Source organism: Strongylocentrotus purpuratus, unplaced genomic scaffold (assembly GCF_000002235.5).
Source record: "Strongylocentrotus purpuratus isolate Spur 01 unplaced genomic scaffold, Spur_5.0 spur5_scaffold_7, whole genome shotgun sequence".
In the NCBI taxonomy this organism is placed as follows: domain Eukaryota; kingdom Metazoa; phylum Echinodermata; class Echinoidea; order Camarodonta; family Strongylocentrotidae; genus Strongylocentrotus; species Strongylocentrotus purpuratus.
In genome coordinates, this window is record NW_022145613.1 from 26,962,436 (window position 1) to 26,988,004 (window position 25,569).

The window sequence follows — 25,569 nt, forward strand, 5'->3', positions numbered from 1 at the left end:
TGTACTCTCGAATGTCTCAGGAAATGCGGGCATTGGCAGTTGTGTGGAGATGCCACCCTTAATCAAAACAGACTAGGTCACATTGTTTTCCTTTTCCTATTTTGACAGACGCATCAAAACCATTATGTTATGTCCAATCCATGCCGCTTGCCAGTGAATACAAAATACGGCAAAATGTAGATTATTTTCTTGGTAATTAATTCAAAAACCTGTCACTCAGTTTCTCCCAATATAAACATGTATTTCAGATATATTTTAATCAGAGATATCATTGCCATACATGTATTCAAAACCACAGATCTATCTTTGGGTCACTCCTCACCAATGCAGTTTTCTTCCTATATGTAGGCCTATCTGCTTTCAAACTTTTCTTAAATATGTATCCTTTGCTCACAAGGTTTTCATGGCTCTGCAGTAACAGATCTCATGCACCATGGAAGACGATAAAGTCAAGCTCCTCGCTGACCACAAAGACGAGAAAACTTCAAGAAACATTCAAATCCAGGATCCAGATCATTTGGGGGATCTAGGATGTGGTCCTGTTCCAGACAGTCCATCAAACCCAACCGGTCCTAATGGCACCCAAGACTCCATCAACTCAACAGCTGACCCTCAGAGTGAGAGTGATGGGGAAGAGAAGGTATCAAAGCCGCTGACCCTAAACCAGAAGCTGACATTTGCTGGGATCGCCGCTATGTACCTCACCTCGATGATGTCCTTCTCTGTGCTTGCTCCTTTCTTTCCCTATGAGGTAAATGTGATAAAATCTGTACTTCTATAAATATTTTCAAGTAAAAAATCAAAGAAGTTTCTTCTTTCATTTTAAAATTAAAGATCTTAAGTTCTTTATTTCATTAGAATCATCTTAAATTTTTAGAACATTTAAATAATTCGCTTTTATTTGTATGACAAACATGTATGTTTTTTTTACATGTCTTACATGTAATTTACATATGGTATATGAATTTTGTTAAGTGATATTCAATTGTCAGTGACCTTGCTGCATTGTTTCATCATAGCCCCGTAAAATGGTCCTAATGTCTCAGCTCTCTGTCTGCTTGCATTTTATTCCCAGTGTGTTTATAAGGTTAATGTCTGATTTCTTAGATGTTAACGGTACATGTAGGTATAGATAGCATTAAAGGATTAACCTTTAGCATTAACCTTATTTAATAGAACATAATATCCTCAGTAAGACGCAGTTCGGTTTCGGCCAGGTCATTCTACAGCCTCGGCTCTTGGGGCTTTAACAGACAGTTGGTTACACTGCATAGATAAAGGCCTCATTGTAGGGGCTCTTTTTATTGATTTAAGACAAGCTTTTGATACGGTTAATCCAGATATTTTGTTAAATAAGTTAAAGAAAATAGGTTTGAGTAAGTTATCATTAGCTTGGTTTGACTCGTATTTAAATAATAGAAAACAATATGTTGCTATAAATGATTCTAAATCAACTGATCGCTGTATTTCTGTTGGAGTTCCACAGGGATCTATGTTGGGCCCGCTCCTATTTTTGATTTATATAGATGATATGTCAGAAGTTTTGAAACATGGAAAAATTGTAATGTATGCCGACGACACGACACTTTATGTAAGTGGACCCACCTTTTCGGATGTACAAATTAAATTGCAAAGTGATTTTAATGTTATATGTAGATGGATAAAATGTAATAAACTCTATTTGAATGTTGATAAAACCAAATTTATGATCATCGGAAGTAAACAAAGATTAAACCATTTTAAAAATGACAGTATTACATTAAAGTATGAAGATATATGTGTTGAACAATGTAAGATCTTTAAATGTCTAGGTATTATGATCGATAAAAACATATTATGGTCTGATCATGTAGATTATTTATGTAGAAAAGTGTTGCCGGACTTGCCATGCTTAGAAGAGTTAAACCATATGTACATGTAGATGACATTTCATTGAAATTATTATACACATGTCTCATACAATCACAAAATGATTACCTTGTTGTGAAATTTGGGGAAACAGGTTTTTAAGTCATATAGATAAGATAACTAAACTACAAAAGAGGGCTGCAAGAATGATTTTAAACTGTAATATGTATACCCCATCAAAGGAATTATTTACTCGCATGAATTGGATACCATTTCAAGAGAGGGTTAAATATTTTAGATGTATATTTGTTTTTAAATGTCTTAACGATTTATCTTCAGACTTTCACAAAGATGTTTTTCAAGAAGTATCAACTCAACATAATTTTTACACACGGCAATGTACTCGTCATGACCTGATTATTGATAAATGTCATACTGAATACTGTAACGATCCGCTCCGCGGTCGTGACGTAACAAAGAGGCCTAACTTAAACGATTGTTGTTTTCAAGCGCGTCATCATACACCGACGCACAATGTTTACGTTAATAATTTGCATACGAGCGATTGACATTTGGATCCATTATTGAGATGCTTTAAGATGTTAAACTGTAATTGTTTATCAATATATCACATGAATTTGGAAGGAAAGTTGTTTAGACAATGTGACTTGTTAATATTCACTGCAAATGATATGTCATTCAGAGTGTTGTATTTAATTAATGGTAAAATAAGAAATTTACTTAGATATTTTGCTCTGAACTAGCACAGTCTTCATGTTAAATCCATTTTCGCTGCGCGCGTACTTTCCAAGATCGCTTAGCGCATCGATTTCCCCCACGTCCGCATTATGCCTTTATAACCCGTAACATTTCTAAAACGCGAGGAGAGGGAATTAGACGCTCGTCGGAATCAGAACTATTTAGTCTCTCCCTGGAAATCCCCCCCCCCCCACCTAAGGACTTAATTGAGTTGGAATTGGACGCTCGTCGGAATCAGAACTATTAGTCTCTCCCTGGAAATCCCCCCCCCCCCCACCTAAGGACTTGTCTTGGAATTGGGCGCTCGTCGGAACTGGTACCACACATAAGATCTCTCTCCCTCCCTGGAATATAAAGGTACACAAGGAAGTCTACGCTGGAATTAAGATGCTGGAATTAATGAACCACTATTATTAAGATGCAGGAATATTCTAAGTCCACCTCTCCCCCTATGATGCTATGGAATTAAACTAAGACGGAAAACTCCCAAGTCCCATAAATCCCAATGAATCATTGCCCTTCACTTTTTACATGTATTCGAATATAATAACGACAATCGTATAAATTTATTAAGTATACTATGAGCACAAGGTATTTGTGACAGTGGTGATATAAAGATGTAAATATTTGAAGTACATGCATTAATAAAAATTGACCATTTTCTTTTGTCTTAAAACTGAAATTATGAGTCTATAAACACTTTGTTTTTCTTCTTGACTGGTACTCCGTCATAAGTCGTATATTTCGACGAAACGAACGTAAATAAGTATTGTAGCTTCCCCCGTCTTTCCTCAAATAAAAGATAAGATCTAATTACTCTAACCGCTCGGACATACATTATAAATAATGTCGGCTGACGAATATCCTGACAGATATAAAGAATCAGTTTCCCCAGCTGGGAATGAGAATAATCCCGACGTAGAGGTCGAGGTTGGAGACGGAGGCGGGGGCGGCCGCCACAAATTTGGTGTCAGAAGTGGGATTCTTAATATGGCGGAGGTACCAGAGTCTAAGAAAGAAATAGATGAGCTAAGTTGCTCCTCAGATGAGACAATGTCTAGTACAAAAAGTTCAAAGAAAAAGAAGAGTAGATCAGAGAAATTACAAAGTCGGATATTAAGTCAACTAACGAAGTTAATGGGGCAAATGATGAAGTTGACAAAGAAACCAAGGAAGAGGACTGTTGGCCCAGACTCCTCCACGGAAGAACTATCTGATTCTTCAGATGATGAAGTGGAATTCAACTTCAAACCAAATAGACGACCGGAATTAGGAATGGAAATCCAAAATAGAGACGAGGAAGGAATATCTCATGTCGATGAATCAAAGACGAGGAAACATAAGGAAGAAACTAACCAGATGAAAGCACAAAAGAGGAATGATGATATTCGCCATGCCAAAGAAGATAGAATTCGGGAAACTACTCATCGACCACTGATCATGCCGGACAAGTATGATGGAAGTACCGACTGGAAAGAATACGCCTCGCACTTTGAATCTTGTTGCGGAATCAACAACTGGAAAGATGAGGAATCTGCCAAGTATCTAGCTGCTAGCTTGAGAGGTCAAGCTCTGAGATTACTAGAAGAACAAAGAGGCACCAAGTGGAACTTTGAAGAAATAAAGAGTAAACTGTCATTCAGGTTCTCTTCTGCCAAACAAGCGGAAAGCTATTTGTTGGAACTTAGGAATCGTAAGCGACGTCAAGGAGAATCACTTCAGGAACTAGGACGTCATATTAGGGAACTAACTGATAAGGCATATCCAAACTTTGAAAGTCAAGGGGTCGATAGACTAGCTAGGATTCATTTTACTGATGCTATTCGTAGTAGTGAGATTCGTATGGGAATATTTCATGCTAAGGCAGCAAGCTTAGATGAGGTAATTCAAGCAGCAATAACCACTGAGACATTTCTACAGACGGAGACTGAGAGGAATGGATGGAAGGTTAAGCCTACTTACAGTAGAGGAATCGGCTCTGAAGTGGATCTAGAGAAGATGATCAAAGATGAAGTCAACAAAGTCCTAGGCCAAGCCATGGAAAGTCAGCCTAACAAGGAAATATGTCAGGGATATGTGAAGAAACCAGGAACTAATCAAAGACCAAGCCAAACAGCGCATGAAGGAAGAATTGTTGTGAAAACCCAAACATGTTTCTATTGTGAGAAACCTGGCCATTTCGCAAGGGAATGCCGTGAGAAACAAATGGATCGAAGAGGAAGGAACTATCCAAGTGGTGAATCTAACTGGTCAAGACAAAGATATCAGCGTCAGTCAAACGACAAGTGGTCGCCCCAAAGGGTCGTGGCGCGGCCAATCGTCCAAAATTAATTGAGACCCAAACTAGCAAAACAAAGACAAGTTTCATACCCAGTATAAATCAAAATGTTGATGGTCTTTATGTTCCAGTGCACATTCAGGACAAGGAATACAAATTTCTAGTTGATACTGGTGCTTCAGATTCTTACATTTCTAGACGATCATATGAACAATTAGATGAAAAAGATAGACCCCCTCTGCAACATCGTAGCATAAGTGCACAGTTAGCAGATGGTTCACCATTAGCCATTTATGGAGCAATAACTCATGAGATGAAGATAGGACCAAATAAAGGAGTAATTACAGTTTTGGTAGCAGATGTGAGTAGTGATGGAATCCTCGGCTTGGACAATCTAACAAGAATGGGGGCTAGCATTGATCTGACTAATTTCCAACTCACCACAAAATGGGGCAAAGTAGAGTGCAAGAATGAAAGTGGAGAAAGACTATCCTTCCGCATAACTGCGTCAGAAACTACTACAATCCCCGCAGGACATGAAGCTGTAATACTTGGATCAATGAAGGAAGGAGATCGAATTAAATCTAACACCCTAGGTTTAATAGAGGCTGGAAATGTTCAACAACAATTAGTGAAGAAAGGACTCATTACAGCTAGAACTCTAATCAAGACAGGGGAGGAGTTAGTGCCTGTTAGAGTATTCAACCCATCTACTTCCAACAAAGTAATAAAGAGGAACACACCAATCGCTATGATGACCGTAATAGATACAAGTGAAGTACAAGAAGTCCCCAAGTACACCACTGTTGGTGATGGAAAAGTTCCGGAACATTTGAGGGATTTGCTAAAGAGAAGTACAGAAGGAATACCAGATCAGTATCGCCAAGACGTGGCAAAGTTATTGACGGAATTTCAGGATGTATTCTCAAGAGGAGATGATGATATTGGAAGGACTAATTTGGTACAACACAAGATAGATACTGGAACTCAGCGACCAATTAGACAACGACCACGCAAGCACCCTTTTGGGCAGAGAGACGAAATCAAGGAGCAAGTGGAAGGGCTACTACAGAAAGGTCTTATTGAACCAACTGATAGTCCATGGGCTTCAAACATTGTACTCGTAAAGAAAAAGGACGGAACTCAGAGATTTTGCGTGGATTATCGGCAACTGAATGCTGCCACGATCAAGGACGCCTACCCCCTACCTCGTATAGACGAAACATTGGATGCTTTGTCAGGAGCGCAGTGGTTTTCAACCCTGGACTTGGCAAGTGGATACTGGCAAGTAGGCTTAAGCAAAGATGCTAAGGAAAAATCAGCTTTCGTAGCTGATGGTGGACTCTACTCATGGAACGTGATGCCTTTTGGACTTTGTAACGCCCCAGCCACTTTTGAGAGATTGATGGATAAAGTACTAACCGGATTGCATTGGGAGACATTACTTGTCTACTTAGATGATTTGATTATCTTTGGTAAATCGATACCAGAGGAACTTTCTCGGTTACGTCAAGTATTCTGTAGACTACGACAAGCCAACTTAAAGTTAAAACCAAAGAAATGCTTTCTGTTCAGGAAGAAGGTGTCCTATCTCGGACACGAAGTATCAAGCAAGGGAGTCTCAACACAGCCAGAGAAGGTTGAGTCTGTAAAAACATGGCCGACGCCGAAGAATGTGACGGAAATTAGAAGTTTTCTTGGTCTTGCATCCTACTACAGACGTTTTGTTGAAGGTTTTGCTAGTATAGCCAAACCTCTTCATCAACTCACGGAAAAGCGCCGTGCCGGACAGTTCGAATGGAGCTCTGTCTGTCAGGATGCGTTTGAAGAGTTGAAAAGAAGATTGATTACTGCACCTATTCTGGGATACCCGAATACGGAAGGTGCATTCATTCTTGACACAGACGCCAGTAAGGATGGGATTGGAGGAGTGTTGTCACAAGTACAAGATGGAAAGGAAAGAGTAATTGCTTACGGAAGTAAAGTGCTAAGTAAGGCAGAACGGAACTACTGCGTTACAAGAAGGGAACTACTCGCAGTTGTCGTTTACTTGAAGCATTTCAGACAATATCTCTACGGTCGACATGTAACAGTGAGAACAGATCACGGAGCTTTAAGGTGGCTAATGAATTTCAAAAACCCTGAAGGACAGCTGGCAAGATGGCTTGAGGTCATCGCAGCTTATGATATAGAGATCATTCACAGGGCTGGTAGAAGTCATGGAAATGCAGATGCATTGTCGAGAAGACCATGTGGCCAGTGTGGAAGAGGACTGGAGTGCGAGTTCAAGGTCAAGGAGGAAGAAACAGCCAAAGCCCGTGTAATAATGATGACAAATGAGAAGAGACTGTCTGAGATGAGGAAAGATCAACTAGACGACCCAAATATAAAGCCTGTGCTAGAGGCTATGGAAATGAAGACCAGACCACCAAAGGAAGAAGTTTCCGCAATGTCTAAGAAAGTTAAAGTCTTGTTAGAGCATTGGGAACAACTTGAAATCAGAGATGGAATACTCTACCGTAGATGGGAATCTATAGATGGCAAAGAAGTGAAATGGCGACTAGTATTACCTGGAAGGAAAATAGATGAAGTTTTGAAAGAACTTCATGGTAGTGTTCTAGCTGGTCATTTGGGAGCAACTAAGACACTGAAGAGTAGTCAGATGAGATACTACTGGGTAGGAATGAAGGCAGATGTGAGGTCTTTCATCCGTAAATGTGAATCTTGTGCTCGACGGAAGTCAGCTGGTAAGAAGAGGCGAGCACCTCTACAGCAGAGAAGAAGTGGAAGTCCGATGGAACGGATCGCTCTTGATATACTAGGACCTTTGCCAGAGACGAATGACGGAAACAAGTACATAATGGTAGTAGCCGATTACTACACTAAGTTCGTAGAAGCTTATCCCATACCTAATGAGAAAGCAAGTACTGTGGCACCCAAACTAGTTGAAGAGTTTATATGTAGATACGGGGTTCCAACTGAGATTCACACAGACCAAGGAAGGAACTTTGAGTCACAGTTGTTTAAAGAAGTTTGCCAGATCTTGGGAATAAAGAAGACAAGGACGACGGCATATAACCCTAAATCAGACGGAATGATTGAACGCTTCAACAGAACATTGCTCGATATGCTTGTCACGCTAATAGAGCCTGGAAAGAATCAGCGAGATTGGGACAAGTATGTACATGTAGCTACAACGGCATACAGAAGTTCAGTTCATGAGACAATAGGAGAAACGCCAAACATGATGATGTTCGGAAGAGAACTGAAAATGCTTTCAGATCAGTACATGATCCAACCAGATATGGAAGTTGGAACAGACTACGTCGACGAACTACGAGACAGGATGGATAAAGTCTATACAAGGATTACTGAACACAGTCAGAAGAATCTCCGAAGACAGAAGAGAAACTACGACAAGAAGATTGCTGGAAGTAGTTACGAAGAAGGAAATTTCGTTTGGTTACGAAATAATCAGAGACACAAAGGCATCAGTCCCAAACTAAGTTACAGATGGAATGGCCCATTCAAGATTAAGACGAAGTTGTCTGATGTGACATACAGAATCCAAAAGAGTCCTGGAACCAAGATGAAGGTTGTACACTTTGACCGTTTGAAACCATGTGAAGGAGACGAGCCTAAGGAATGGAAGACGGCTCATACTAGACGGGAAGATGCTGGAAATGATGCCAGAGAGATGGAGTCCAACTCTGAAGAGGTTGATCAAGATTCAACGCAAGACGTGACTGTAAATAGAAGACAAGAAGATACTCGACGCTATCCACTGAGGAATAGAAGACCCGCACATTTCTTTTATTAGAAATGGTTTTGTGGAAATAAAGTTTAGAATAATATTTGTTTTACTTTGGATCTGTTTCCTTCTCCTCTTTCCTTCTCTATAACTTTCTATCTCACTTCTTTCTTTCTTCTATTCAACTCTGTTTTCTCATCTATATCTCTTCCTTATACAGATTCCATTGCTTGTATTGTATATAAATGAACATTATTGACATTGTAACGCCACTGAGTAGATTTAAGAATTAGAATTTATTTGTAATAGGTAATCTAGGGCGATAAAAAATTAAGAAAGATAAGTGCACGTTCCATGTTGCATAGGAACAAAGAATTGACAAGTTTTGGAAGAAAAGCAGATGTCTTATGTTGTAGATGTATATTTGATTGATGCTCGTGTTGAAAGAGAGATTGTGATGTAACAGAGAAGAAGGAAAAAAAAAAGTGGGCAAAATAAGACAAGTGCTTTCTTCCAAATGTCACCTACCTTATTGGTAATATTGAGCGAAGTTATATGATATATATTTTTGGTTTTAATATACTTGCAATCGAATTTAGACAAGGTTGCATTGTAACAAGGTTATCGCCCAGGAAAACCTAATGTTTTAAATGCGAGGACGCATTTTGTAAGGAGGAGGGCTGTGTAACGATCCGCTCCGCGGTCGTGACGTAACAAAGAGGCCTAACTTAAACGATTGTTGTTTTCAAGCGCGTCATCATACACCGACGCACAATGTTTACGTTAATAATTTGCATACGAGCGATTGACATTTGGATCCATTATTGAGATGCTTTAAGATGTTAAACTGTAATTGTTTATCAATATATCACATGAATTTGGAAGGAAAGTTGTTTAGACAATGTGACTTGTTAATATTCACTGCAAATGATATGTCATTCAGAGTGTTGTATTTAATTAATGGTAAAATAAGAAATTTACTTAGATATTTTGCTCTGAACTAGCACAGTCTTCATGTTAAATCCATTTTCGCTGCGCGCGTACTTTCCAAGATCGCTTAGCGCATCGATTTCCCCCACGTCCGCATTATGCCTTTATAACCCGTAACATTTCTAAAACGCGAGGAGAGGGAATTAGACGCTCGTCGGAATCAGAACTATTTAGTCTCTCCCTGGAAATCCCCCCCCCCCCACCTAAGGACTTAATTGAGTTGGAATTGGACGCTCGTCGGAATCAGAACTATTAGTCTCTCCCTGGAAATCCCCCCCCCCCCACCTAAGGACTTGTCTTGGAATTGGGCGCTCGTCGGAACTGGTACCACACATAAGATCTCTCTCCCTCCCTGGAATATAAAGGTACACAAGGAAGTCTACGCTGGAATTAAGATGCTGGAATTAATGAACCACTATTATTAAGATGCAGGAATATTCTAAGTCCACCTCTCCCCCTATGATGCTATGGAATTAAACTAAGACGGAAAACTCCCAAGTCCCATAAATCCCAATGAATCATTGCCCTTCACTTTTTACATGTATTCGAATATAATAACGACAATCGTATAAATTTATTAAGTATACTATGAGCACAAGGTATTTGTGACAGTGGTGATATAAAGATGTAAATATTTGAAGTACATGCATTAATAAAAATTGACCATTTTCTTTTGTCTTAAAACTGAAATTATGAGTCTATAAACACTTTGTTTTTCTTCTTGACTGGTACTCCGTCATAAGTCGTATATTTCGACGAAACGAACGTAAATAAGTATTGTAGCTTCCCCCGTCTTTCCTCAAATAAAAGATAAGATCTAATTACTCTAACCGCTCGGACATACATTATAAATAATGTCGGCTGACGAATATCCTGACAGATATAAAGAATCAGTTTCCCCAGCTGGGAATGAGAATAATCCCGACGTAGAGGTCGAGGTTGGAGACGGAGGCGGGGGCGGCCGCCACAATACCTTGAGAATGCAATAAGTTATGATGGTGCTTCTCTATGGAATAAATTACCTTCTAATATTAAGCAGATAAGTAATGTAAAGACCTTCAAATTGGCACTTAAGAAATATTTTTTCCACCTTGCTGTTGAATCAGGATAGGTTTTGAGGAACACCTTTTTTAAATTATTTTTTACTGCTAGTCTGCCTCTATTTTTCTTTAAGCTCTCGCTTCTTTTACTTAATCCTTTACTCTCTTAGCAAGTGATCTATTTATAATAGCATTCATCATAATTGACACTGATTAATATGTTTGATATTGTATATTTATTTTCAATATGTAATACTGTTCTATTAATGTATTCATACCTAATTGTTTGTTTTATCTTTTTAATTGTATATACATGTTTTACAGGGCCTCATGGAAGACCAACTTTTTGTTGAATGGGCTACCCTGGTGAAATATAAATAAATAAAAAAAATAAAAAAAAAAAAAAAAATGTTTACCTGTTCCGTTGAAAACAGTTACCAAAGTATGAGTAATCAGGAGTTTCATTTTTCAATGAACAATATACAGATAAATGTGACCCTAATTGTTCAGATAAAAGATTGTGATTTCGGCCCACTGGTTTAATTCTTTCTTTTCTTATGGTCCAATTTTTCTTATTCAGGCGGAGAAGAAAGGTGTAACTCCAGCTGAGACGGGACTTGTGTTTGGTATTTTTTCTCTTACCAGTTTTCTTGTGTCTCCTATTTGTGGCAAATATGTGAGTATGACATACATGTACATGTATACCCTTTGCCCACAGCTTCGTTATACTCCAAGTCCAAGACAATTAACCAGAAAGAATTTCGGTTGAAGTTGATTCCTAGTCATCGTATGACTGCATTGCAACAGGAACTGTCCATAAGTTATCACAGATGATTGAACATGTGGCAAATAAGATCTGATTTGTGTATTGTTGTGTGACTTTTTTGAATTATTGAAATCAAAGAACTAAATTTTGTTGAATATCACAAGCGACATGCAATTATGGTATAATATATTACATTGTCTAAAGGTTTTAAGTATTTCTTGTCATAGATATTAGATATTATATCCCTCATGTATAGTTGTTTGCATTGCGATTGTACAGAGCACGAAAAAGGTATAGATAAGTACTATCTACCTAAGATAGGTCTTTTTGTAAAGTAATTTTTTGCTGCTGCCCCACTTGCGCGACTTGCGCATTGAATAAGCATAGCAAAGTAGGTTACGCGAAATGTCAAAGTCAATGTCAATGTCAAATGAGCGCGCATCGACTGTATTACATGTACGCATGTTGTGCTTTGTAAAATCTAGCTGAAGCTAAACTGTCTGCAAAATCAGTTGTTTTAATTATGTAAAATTCACTTTAAATAGACCTTATTGCCGATGTGGGATATAAAACAAATATTAACGTCCTTTACTCGGGCAATGGATACGAACTATCATCGCCTCAGTGATCTCGGGGCTACCATCTTCCCTCGCCTTGCGACTCGGGAAGATATTAGCCCCGAGATCACTTCGGCGATGATAGTCTGCACCATTACCCTCATAGTCGATTAATATTTGCTTACCATATGAGGACATATCTAGGGTGATTTTGTGTTTAATGTGATGTAGCTTTTATGATATTTTTCCACATACAAATAAACGAAGTGAGAAAGCTCCTGAATGATTCTACATCCTTTTCTAATACCAGGGGGTGTTTCACAAAGACCAAGAACAAATTTGAGTTGGACTGAACTATGGCAGGCCGTTCATGCTGCTAGTTCCTCTGACCATTCCTGGCATTGGTTTCTCAAGGGACATACAAATCATGGTCACAAATCTACAGAATTTACATTTTTTGAATTTTGATAGAATCATTATTGAAGGACAAAATATTATGAGGATAATAATTGAGAGACCAATAGTGAGAGCAACCAGTGGCATGAATGGCCTGCCATAGTTCAGTCCAACTCAAATTTGTTCTTAGTATTTGTTATAACCCCCAGGACTCAGAACTGAACATTCTCTGTAAGCTTTCCACTGTACAGATCTGATTGAATATCAGCATTACCGTAACTTGTCACGCCTCAAGACCGCACATGAAATGACCACTCAAGAGAGACAAGAAATGTGGTTTTTATAGGCAGCTGGTCTTTAAGTACAGGTATCTTACATTCTATTGAGAAACACTGCTCATAGGAAACAAAAAGTGTTTTCTATGTAAGACAATTGATCTTTGTGTGCAGGTGATTAATTCATTAGTTCATTTCATTGGTTAATTCTCTCTATAGCTGCCGGTCATTGGAGCTAAATTCATGTATCTGAGTGGATGTTTTGTTGGAGCTGGCTGCAATTTATTATTTGGGTGAGTATTCAGGAAACATATACAGCAGTAGATTCAGGGGCGTATGCAGGATTTTTTCAAGGGGGGGGTTTTACAATCTGGCCCAAAATATTTTGCTCCCGAAAATTTGAAAATCGCGCCGGCCGAAAAGTCGCTCAGTGGGGGGGGGGGGGGGAAGCGGACACTTTTTTTTTTTTTTTTTAATCGCAACGACTCAGCCAACCGAAAAGTTGCTCAGTTGGGGGGGGGGGGGGGGAGGGGTAAGCGGACACTTTTTTTTTTTTTTTTTGGTCTCGAAATTTGACATTTTTTTCTGTTGGGGGGGGGGGGGGGGTAAGGTCACTTTACGTTAGCCGTGGGCATAATTTTTTTTTTTATTTTTTTTTTTTAATTAAAACAAAAAACAAAACAAAGGGGGGGGGGTTTTAGTTTTTTTTAGGGGGGTTTACACACTTAAAAATACCAAAGGGGGGGTTTTGAACCCCAAAAACCCCCCCCCCCCCCCCCCCCCCCCCCCCCCCTGTGTACGCCCCTGAGTACATTGTATACTCATCATAGTACCCTGCAGGAACGAATGGAAAGCCCAAAACGGACCATTTAAACAGAGGCTATTCATGTTCTCATATTCAAATAATGATAATAATATGTCCCTTTTACCCAGGGTAGCCTCAACAGTATTAATACTGTTCTCCCTGAGGACCCTACAATCATATCATATCATAAACGACAATCATTTAGAATCAATTTGACTTTTTTTTTTTAAACATCTTATTTCAACATAAACAGGTTTTTGGACGAGATTCAAGGCAAGACCATGTTCCTGGCCTACTGTTTCACCATTCGCATAGTGGAAGCCTTAGGATCGTCAGCAGCGATAACAGCGGGCATGTCTATTTGTGCAAACGTCTTCCCCGACAATATTGCACAGATGAGTGTGAGTTAACCTACAAGTTATATTCTCAGAACTTTATTTTTTATTTCAAGCCCTACCTAGTCATGCTGTATGATTAGATTGTGAGTGTGAGTTGCCCTACCCTGCACTTGTTCAAAAGCGAAAATTCAAGTATTTAGACTTTTTATAAATTCCACAATACATCAAGAACATGAAATCTCCTTGATAATAGAAAATATGAATGATTTGAATCAACATTCTATGCTTTTTAAAACAAATTTTACTATATATTTTCATAGACGCTAAAGGCTTTCCATAATTGTTAAGTCCAACTTAGAGATAACTTCAACTTAGGATCTTTGTGATACACCCTCCATGGTTTCTGGGACCACTGTAGGACTCAATCCACCTTAGCTGGGGGGGGGGGGGGGCATCCAAGAGCAACACGAGAGATGATTCAATGTCGTATGTAACCAGACAGGTGCATGGCCGTACCTGAACTAAAGCGAGGATATCTTAACTAATATTTAGCATACTTGATGGCCCCTAATAAGGCCTAAAAAAAGAAGATGTTGTATTTCCCTTTATTAGGTGCCAAAGCATGGGTCAGTCGGTCAGAAATCTTTTTTTTTTTTTTTTTTTTTTTTTTTTTTTTTTCTTCAATTTTTTACTCCCTCTTTGGGTTAACATTTTTCAGTTTTGAATGCTTTAGGGATAGAGCAACGTCAATCTGGTGCTGGACAGTGGCTGCCGGGCTCACGATCAATTGGGCAAAAAGAATTTCCATTTTCAGTTTAACTTAATAAAAGTTGGAGTGGACTTTAACATATTATTTTTTTATTTATTTATTTTTTTATTATTAAATTTTTTTCCTAAAAAAAACGGTAAAAAAAAAAAATTAAAAAATTAAAAAGCCGACCGTAGATTTCAAGATTTTGGGTCAGTCGCAAAGGGCAATACAACATCTTTTCTTTTAGGCCTAATGGCACCTGACACTTTCCATGTTCAGCTCTCTGAATCGGTGTAGAGTGGTAATCATTATCAGGGTTATGTTGATTTATACCAATGTTCTTTTTGCCTTTCAGGGTATGTTGGAGTTATTCAGTGGTCTTGGGTTTGCAGCTGGGCCCCTCTTGGCAGTCTATTGTATGGAGTAAGTAATATGTTATCTACAAATATGAATAATTCAAATTGTACCATAATTATTATGAATTTTCTCATAAATACATGATAGTATGTTTTTTCTTGGTGAACTATACTTGTTTTTTTGCTGTTTTTTTTCTAAAATACGGATGAAGTTGATGAAGAAAACATAAACTGTATATTCGTAATGCCGCCATGATTTAAAAAGTGAATTTTAAATAAAGAATATACAAGATAATGACCTGGCACTGCTTAATTTAATTCAATTCAATTCAAATTTATTGGTCATGTACTAGATGTGAAAATAGAAAAAATATCAAGTGATTAAAGCGCATTTTTCTTTCTTCCTCTTTGAAAAATAAAATGACACAGATAGGTGGTTACAAGCTTCCTTTCCTGGCTCTAGGCTGCACAGCTATGGTCATATCTGTCATTGATATATTCATTCTACCAAGTTTACGTAAGTACCTTGTTCTTATCTTTGTGTTCTGGCAGATTCGGTTTCATGTTGTAGGTTTTTCTTTATGTAAAGAACTTATACGATTGAGCTTTACTTATAATATAGAATAGTGCTCATAACAAACTGGGATCATAGATTTGACATTTTGTTTATTACCTAAAAGTTTTAATTTGCTAAGCCTTTGTCAGAATTAATTAGTATATTTTTATTGACGCTCTAGTTTTTATTCAACAAACTTGATGCCTGAGTGGAAGTCAATTTAAAGGAGCTACACAAAGAAAATTTACTAACAACTCATAATTAGAACAAATTACATATGGATGGAAAGATTTTTTCTTGAAAAACACGAACAATTTGCTGAGAAATCATATAGATATCATGGAAAGGCGTAAAATGCAATTTTTCAAGACCCTCCTTAGATCCCCGAACGCCCCTGAACCTAAGTCAAACACACAAGCGTAGCGAGCTCTGAATTGTGACGTCACACACTGGACGTACAGCTCAGTGCTGTGTAGCTTTATGCAGCTAGCCAGCCGTGTCCCGTATGTGACGTCACAAATATTGATGCTCTACAAAGGACCGCTGAAGGCAGAAAATCTAGATCTCAAAACTAACATTTGTGAAAGTTGATTAATGCGGGCCCCAAACATATTTGAAGAGAAGAGTTGTTGTATTTGATCGGCAAGGCTTCCCCTTCGCAATGATATGAGTTTTGCATCAATTCAAAACATTTTTGATTCTTTGTGTGGCTACTTTAAGTTCTTTGCAGTTACCTACGCATGATATGACCTCTCTTATTGTGTTTGACTGATGTAATGTCTTATGTAATTTGTATTTTGATCTTTATGTTCTACTCACTGCTTGCTTATGTATTTGTACTTGGTCATGTATCATAGCATGATTCTACTGTTCAGACCACAGGAATAATAATGTCGTGTGCGGACCATCAGAAGGATGATAAAAACCTGTTATTCCAAAATGTAAAATCTTTTTTTTTTTTTATTATAACTATTATTATTTGTGTCCAAGCAGCACCTGCAAGCAGAAAGGAGAAGCCAGGATCTATATTGACAGTGCTTAAGATACCCGCTGTACTGATAGTGCTTGCAGCCTGCGTCTGGGGTAGTGCTTGCTTGGGGTTCTCAGACCCAACACTGTCTCTCCATCTCACCTCTGTAAGTAATAACATCCATTATCTACCTCTCTTTTATATGCTTTAAAGCCCCACTGCACTACTTACAGCTACTTACTTTTTAATATTTTTTTAATTAATATTTTGTGTGTGCGTCCGCCATTTTCAATGGCAAAATGTCCATTCTGTCCTGTAAAGTATCCTACAAGCATCTCACATCAGCAATTTGGGGATGTTTATTGGTTCATCGAACACACCAGTCGTGACGAAATAATGCATATTCAACCAATGATCAATAAAAAAAAAATCTTCCTGTAGGTAGAAACTGTAAGAGGCATTGATTCGCGTAACAATCCGTGTTTATTTTCAAGAATACAACTTTTGTCAGTAAAATACAACTTTGACACTAAAGAATACAGTTTTTGAACTCCAGAGGTTGGCAGGTCTGCCCCCATGGTCCCTTTTTTCTCATGTTCATTGAGAGCTGATTTGATAAGAAAACCACCTGTCAGTGACCATGCAGGGAGGTCCAATCCCTCCTGGCCAAACTAGTGCAGAGGGGCTTAAATTTGATAATCATATTGTCTCTGGATGACTAGGTTCTAACCGAACTTGGTAGGAATCATTCGCAGTGAAAGGAGAGTTCAAACGTTTTGAAATATAGGACATTGTCCTTGAGGGGTATGAGGGACAGCACCCTAAAAGATTCGCTCAATTTTATTTAAACTAAAGATTACATCCACTCAAACCGATGAATCGGATGTAAGCCATTCAAATAGGGGACTTGGGGGATGTTTCACAAAGATCCTCAGTTGAACTTATCTCTAAGTTGGACTTAACAATTATGGAAAGCCGTTAGCATCTTTGAAAACATTTTTTAAAAGTTATTTTAAAGTAGTGCTGTAGCCGAACCGCCGAACCGAACGGAAGTTCGCCTAACATGGCACTTCCGAACCGAACCGAACGCAAAGGCGTGGTTTCGGATGTTCGGCAGAAAAATGTAAACTTTTTGCAAGCTAATAAACTTGTCATTTTGTACCTAATTTTCATGTCATGATTGCTCATTTTATATTTACTTTTTTCCCATTTTCCGCCTTTGTGATTTATATATATATATATATAGGGATTTTATATATATATATATATATATATATATATATATATATATATATATATATATAGGGATTTTATATTTTTCCTATTGAAAATAAAAACTTATAAAAAACAGTTATTGACGAGCCTATTCAAGATGACAGCTTTCATGACTCTAACATTAAACAAAAACCGTCTCGGAAAATCTTTAAAAAATATCATCTATCGACAAATTGAAAACATGATTCTTTTAAAATTGAAAATAAAACACGATTCAAGACGAAAATACGAATGTAAGTAGTATTCTTCTTCACAAATAATTACGTTTAGAGCAGTTTTTTAATGTGAAATTCGTGCTGGTCGGAAGCAGTGTGCAGAAGTCTGTCCGTGCTGGTCGGGCCCGGCAGGGCGGGCGGTCCGCCCAGTGCCGACCGTCGAGGCTATAACGCTGCTCGCTATTATATTACCGAACCCCGAACATTTTTCTGAAATTTTACTGGCCCGGCCAACATGTACAATTGAATATGTTTTTAAAAAACTAATTACAGCAAAAATGTGGTCTTTACAGTATGCATTTGCGCTGTGTTACGACATCAATAGGTTTTTAATAGGTGAAAGGAAGGCCGGTTGAAAAATACTAATTTTGATGGTAAAATACTAATTTTGGAGGCGCTGAGTACTAATTTGTACTTCCAAAGGTTGGCAGCTCTGTCAAGGAGATTTCATGTTCTTGATGTGGAATTTATAAAAAAAATAAAATTCTTGAATTTTTGCTTTGAATATATTTTATTTTAAAGCCCCACTGTCCTACTTGTAGCTACTTGCTCCCTCTATATAGAAAACTTCCCCAATCGGTGCCTGTTGGTCCCCATGATCCTCTTTTTCTTATGTGAGTTGAGAGCCGAGTTAATGAGATAGCCACCTGTCAGTGACCTCGCTGTGTGGTCTAATCCCAGTAGTATTGATGGTCTTTAAGGCTACAAATGGATCTCCATAATATTTAAGTCCAACTTAGAGTTAAGTTCAACTTAGAATCTTTGTGAAACACCCCCTGGCCCATTAGGGTCTCTATGACAGCGCCCCTTACGTGCCCCAACTTTGATTTTTTACCAAATCAGAATGCTGCTCTGATGATTTTCACTACTGCCAAGGGAATTTCCCTTGTTTGATAAATGTTGATGTATCGTTACATTTTTACACCATTTTAGCCTCCATTAAATGTCCACCCTTCTATGGTGGGTGTGATGTTTCTACTCATTGGTGGAATGTATGCACTCTTCGCACCAATCTGGGGCTACATAGCTGATAAAAAGGTAAGTAATCTTGTATTGGATTCACAATAACTTTTGATTACTTTATCGTATCGCATACCTGCCAACTGTTCCAATTTAATTGGATTATTCTGATTTTTCACAAGTCTGAATGACCAAATAATTATTTTTTAAATATTTTTTTTTAAAGTTGGCTTGTTCTACCATGTCCTGTGATTTGAGAGTTCGCGTATTATCTGCTTTGAAAGGCTGCACGATCAAGCAACAAATTTGTATTTGATTTTTTTTTGTTTGTACATATTTACCGTGTATTGCTACAGTTGCATACATGGCCATGGTAAGACTGTGAGATCGCCGGTTACGTGTACAGATTTCTTGTTTTCAAATGTTGACAGGCATTGTATCAAAGTTAAAATTGTATGAGATGATAAGTTGAAGATTACATTTCGTCAGCTACTTGCAAGAAGGCCATTACTATCATTAACAATGCATGGCTCTCATGGTGGGCAGCTGAAGATATATGCTGAATAGGCCTGTTTTCATCAGCCCGAGATTGCCAAATATCTGGCTATTTGAACTATCCCAATCGCAAATTATCCAGTTAATTTGCGTCTTCATCAGCCCGGAGTTGCAATTAGCGGGATATTTGGTCGATATAATCATCCCAAGATATCTTGGGCTAGCTTGCAAAGTATCCCGCTATCTGTTCAGTGCATCTTCACTAGCCCGAAGACACGCACTAGGCGCGAACGCTGAGCAAAATATCTCTAGCTAATTTCTTGAGCTTGAGTTTCAAGTTTCGAGGTGATGAAGACGCAATTTTTAACTTCTATGACGCTGCACAGCTATGGTCATATCTATCATCTGAGATATTTATTCTACCAAGTTTACGTAAGTATCTTGTTCTTGTCTTTGTGTTAAGAGCCCAAATCACTGAATGATTATTTCCCAAATCAGAAATAGCGGGCTTTTTTTGCAATCTCGAGCTGATGAAGACAGGCCTTATTTGATTTTTTACCTTTGTTTTTTATTTGATTAGTGATACATAATCTCATCTGAGCAGCAGCAAACCAGTTTTTATTGCCCTATTTGGGACTGTCATTATAGGGACTGCTGTGTTTACCAGTTGTCAACAATTGTGTGCTGATATCCGAATTTATAGAATTGTTTAACAAGATTTGAATTTGTTGACTTTGCCATGATTTTGTCTCATTAAACTATTCAATGGACTATAAAACATGAAGCATATTCAAAGCTGGTTAAATGAAGATGTATCTCTGTGCAGTACTCTTTATATGAGAATTTAATGTGGTTCTATCTTCATCTCTTTTCATAAACAATTTGATTGAATCCAGGAGTCATTCTAAATTTGGAACAATTGCACTTGAATTCCAGTTGTTGTGAAACCCTGTCTAAACAACAGTTTGTCTTTGATTGTGATCTTCCAGAAAATGACCCGTATCATGATGGTTCTAGGCTTCTACATCATAGGGATTTCATTCATGCTGATTGGCCCGAGTCCTCTCCTCGATCTCCCAGGGTGAGTACCATTAAAGATAAAGTTGAGTTCTGGTCATGCGATTAAATTGTGAAAGAAACGTGGAATTGATCAGAAAATGTTGATCATCTAGTATATAATAAGTATTGGTGTGTACTGCAGGGTTCTGGAATCATCAAAATAATAAGAAATTTGGCCCAGTCTTGGTAAAGTTACAAGCACTAGACACTGAAAGATGTATATGGGACTACACGAACATGCGGCATAAAAATCTGTCCCGAATTTTATAATATTACTTGCCATATTTAGAATATTAAGGCATTTGAAGAGCCATGCTTTTTAGGGAACATTTTTTATCTGTTGTTCTCCTACACTTGCATAATAACAATGATAACGCTCATAAATTATTGTTCACCTCTTCCCAGAACTCGACTTGTTGCACAGTTAACCATATGTGAAAACAAACAGTGCAGGGCCATTCCTTGTTCTGTGTGACATGTCTTTTTCCCCCATTTATTTCATGGAAAATGAAAAAATGTTTTGAAAAACCATTCAATATTGTTAGTGATGCCAGAAACAGTCTGGCATTGGTCTCCTTGGTGTGATTGGTGTATTGCCAGTGTTATAAGTGATATCAACTTCTGCTGATAGTATGTTTTTATTTTCATTTTTTTAACAGTAAATTATGGATCATCATGATATCCCTTGCATTACTGGGCTTTTCTATAGGGATTGGAATTATGCCAGCATTTCTAGATCTTCTTATAAGTGCCAAGTAAGTTTTCACTTTCATTTCTTCTTTGCTTTTTTTTAAAAAAAATTTAAAATCATTTCTTTCTTTTTTCTTCTTCTTAGTTCTGAACCATTTCAAGTGATTTTGTATAAAAAGTATAAAAAGGATAACTTACTTGCTCTAAATATCTCCTGTGAGATAATGATATATCCTTTGATAATTGCAAAATCTTTCATTTCCATTTGAGTTGTATGTTTATTCCATTTACAGATATTAATCTTTGATGATATTAAAGACAAATATTTATTCAAGTAAACACGTAAATTGGTATTGATATTTAGGAGTAATAACTCTCTGTCGTGAGTTTGATTCTGTGAATGTTGAAACCAGTTACTTTTCAGAAAGTTACTTTCAGTTTCTTTGGAATGTTATTACAAATTGCAAGTCAGTGCTTCTTATGCTGTAAGTTAAGTTATAACATTTCATGTTGCTGCTATGTGGTCTTACTGTGACAAATGTTATTTGTTGTTGTTACCACCTGAATTTTAGTTACCTGAATGTTAATGTGAACCACTTTATGTGGTCCCATGTTATGACTTTTTATGTTTGTTTATTCTGTAGATGGTATGGGTTACCTGAGGATCTTTCAACACAAGCTATTTTATCCGGGCTGTTCAATGGAGCATTTTCTTTAGGGTATGTTCAGAAATGGGAATAATTACCTTTAAATTAACATGACAAGAATATAAGTCTAAAGTGTGAAGAGTTGGATGATAAATACAAATGAAATTCGCTTAGTGAATAAAAAAAAACATTAATTTCCTTTTTGTATGTTTAATACAGGCTGATTCAAATCACTCGGCTCAATTTCATTAATTCATTTTTTTTTTCTTTCTACAATATTGTTTTTACTGTCCTCTGGAGTAATAATGAATAAGAAAAAGTTGTATAACAGTGTGTGATTTTTACAATTTTGTTCATGTACAAAAAGTTTTTTTTTTTTTAAATCAAGACGAAAAAACCCTAAATTGGCCGGCTGAAATGTACTTGGCATAGGTCATGTGACCCTCCAGATATAATAGAATGGCTAGTTTTTAAAGGCATCATTTAACAATGTTAAATCTGAGATGCATGGCCCTACGTGTTATCAGTGTCTGTGATGTAGTGTAATATTGAAGCCCTAAACAAATTGCGCTTTAAAATGATCATGAAGTGCCTCAAAACATCTTTGAGTTACTGGTTTTACCATACTCATTTTGCCCAATAGACTGTAGTGTTATAAAAACTGTTAGGAAAATGAAAAAATGAAATTTCGATTTACAATCATAAATAACTTGATAATCAGACAGACGATCAGCTTGTAAAAGTCATGGGATTCCTGACTGACCTAAAGGATTATAATTATGATTGCAGCATGAGCTAATTCCAGGATTTTGTTTCAGAATCTGAGGCAATGTTACCGAGTCTCTTTAAAAGCTTGGTGTTCAAGATGCATAACACTCAGAATTTCGAAAGTCATGAAGTATTGTATTCGTAATATTATATGCTGCAATCTAATCACAAAATTGAATCAAAATTCTATCAAGTCTCTAGGATAAAACTTCATTCATACTACTTTCCTTCAGAACTTTCGTGGGTCCAACACTTGGGGGCGCCCTTGTCAACCAACTGGGATTTGATTGGTCATCCACCATCTTTGCCGGGGGCTGCTTTGTCGTTGTGATCGTGATGTCTCTCTTCGGTGTATGGGAATACCAGTGTGGGAAGGGGTAAATATTAGCTCTTTTGTTTTGTTTTGCAGTGTTTGCTTTAATATATAACAAAGCTAGATGAAGGATTTTACTTCAGCCGTAACTTTGACTTTAACTGTACAAATACTTTAGTACATATTTTTTTAATACAGATTTCTGGAGCAAACATTATTTTTTTATGGGAGGAAATATGTAGTGTGTTACTTGTATATATTATGAAAAATGAATTAAGCCCACAGCGTACTTATGATCTGACTGTGATCCAATTTTTGGGAAAAATTGCAACAGCATTTATATATGACAGTCTACATTTAATATTCTTTTTTTAGCTCCACAATATTCATATCAGTAGAATTGCAATTTAGGGTGCTTTGGGCCTTTCAGTCTAAGATAAGGCCCTGCATTGGCCTTGAATTGCAGTAACATCAGAAAAGTAGCAAAGCTGTCCCCAAGTTAAGCTGATTCTGGCCTTTTTTTTTTTAGACTGGAGGTTGAGCAGTCGCCCTTCGATTTCAAATTAAGAATTCATATAATTTTTAGGAAGCTCAATCGGAAAATTTTCTAGTTGAAATTAATATTTGAATTGCTTTCAAAAGTGGATCGCAGTCAGACCGTACAATGTGCAGTCAGGCGGTAACTGCAGCAGACATGAGGCTAAACCACATTAACTTTCGCATTCTACCAGGTACCCTTTCAACACCTGGGTGTAGAGTGGCAAATGTAGATCAATGTCTTGCCAAAGGACATTAGTGCCCAAGCGGGGCTCGAACCGCAGACCTTGTGATCCACAGTCCGGTGACATATCCACTCGACATGTTATGTGTAATAAAATGCTTGTCTCTGATGTCTTTACAGGCGAAGGAAACCAAAGCATATGAGGACCGAGCCATACCCTTACTTAGTAGAAGATGCCAACGTGGTGATCAGGGCTTGAGCATGTCTCTTCCTCCTACCTTCAAGACTCATTACAGTGGAACCTCATTATAATGATACTAATATTTACATTTAATTCTACATTTCTAAGCACTTTACATTGTAATTGTTATTAACCTTGTCACTGGATGCAATTGCTAATCCGCACGTGATAGTGCGACACTCGGCTCCCTAGGGAGTATTCCAGCCAAGCGCCATTTTGCAATCGCACACATGCTAGTCAAGGCACTTTAATGTTCGAGTCGGTACCTATTTATCACAAGGTTGGGTTGTGGCCAATGTAGATTAATGTCTTGCCAAAGGACATTAGTACAACGCTGGATTGAACTGTGAACCATGTGATCCACAGTCCGGATGACGTATCCACTAGATAAAGGAACTTGCTTTGTCGCATTGGGACCTAGTTATACCTGGGATAAAAAACAATAGACAACAAAGAAGTTAGACTGGCAAAGTCACCTTGTTATATTGAGAGTTTGTTGTATTAGTGTTCATTATAGTGAGGTTCCACTGTACCATGGAGAAAGTAATTAGCAGCTGACCTAGAGAAGTTGTACATCTATACATAACTAGAGTGAAAAATTGGCCAGTGACTAAATATAGCCTCGTTTATACATGACATTATAAACCCCCTCGGAAGAAGCTGCTGAGACAAGATAAGACATCATAAGTGCAATGCACATTACAAATATGTATACTTAAACACGATGCTCACAGAGTACACCTTGGGGCCATTAATCTGACGTTCACATATACTTTATTTTACCCTCCCCTGCTATTCACTTACACGTGAAATAATTGTGCTTTCCTATGGCAAGTCTTTTTGGGCAGTTATAAAGGTCATGTTTGAATGAGGAGTTGATAGTCATATTAAATGGGTGAAATTTTCAGCGACAATTACTTGTAATATTTGTAATATCTGTAATGTAGTACATTTAGTACTTGTTGCTGTAGGCAGCTCTTCCAAAGGTGTTATTTTTTTATGCAATGATCTATTTAGTATATATCTATTATAATGAATTTTATATGTTTTCCAACTACAAAGCTATTTTCCATAGATGATATTCAACGACTTTGCTTGAGGTGTTGATCTGTCTGCCTTCTTTGATCATTGCCACTCTTGATTCTGAAAGTTTAAATCAAGATTTCTAGAATTCGATGGGAAGGGGGTTCCTTTGTGATTGACAACTTAAGAATGTTAGCAATAAGTGATCACAAATCAGAAATCTATTTTAATCGTGCCTTACAAGAAGCTTTTTGTATTCAGCTATAGTTTATTTAAACATTTTGATGAAATATTTATTTCAAATGCCTCTAATTTACTATCTATTTTTTGAAAATTTCTAGTGAAAGTCATTCCAAAAGAGTATGAGAGTACATAGATGTTTACAATCTCCTAAAATTTCTGCTATAATTGTGATGTTTGTGTTTTGGGAAATAATGGATATTCCATATACAGTATTAATTATTGAAATTAAGCATTGATTTTTCTTTTCTCAATGTTGGTCACATTTTTTAGAACATTCAGGGATGTTGTTGTTATTTATTTGTACAATCATGCATTGATATTAAAATGGTTTGACTAATGTCAGGAACTTTCAGTTGAAGTAAGAAATTAATATATGCTCTTTAAACAAAAATTATATTTGCTGCATTAATTTGTATATCTCTACAACTTTGAGCTCCTTCAACTACGTGTAAAGTGATTGTGAATGTTTGTATTAGAATTTTT

At 37.3% G+C, this 25,569-nt stretch overlaps 1 protein-coding gene across 1 annotated transcript; it reads left to right on the top strand.

Moving 5' to 3' along the window:
- Positions 1-1,213: 1,213 nt before the first annotated feature.
- LOC100891858 (MFS-type transporter SLC18B1) lies at positions 1,214-25,569 on the top strand. Its single transcript, XM_030973742.1, has 13 exons — positions 1,214-1,591; positions 11,247-11,342; positions 12,880-12,953; positions 13,719-13,866; positions 14,910-14,977; positions 15,340-15,427; positions 16,460-16,602; positions 18,860-18,964; positions 20,371-20,462; positions 21,100-21,195; positions 21,775-21,849; positions 22,779-22,922; positions 23,760-25,569. The coding sequence occupies exons 3-13, from the start codon at positions 12,918-12,920 to the stop codon at positions 23,836-23,838; spliced, it is 1,074 nt and encodes a 357-aa protein (XP_030829602.1). The 5' UTR covers positions 1,214-1,591; positions 11,247-11,342; positions 12,880-12,917; the 3' UTR covers positions 23,839-25,569.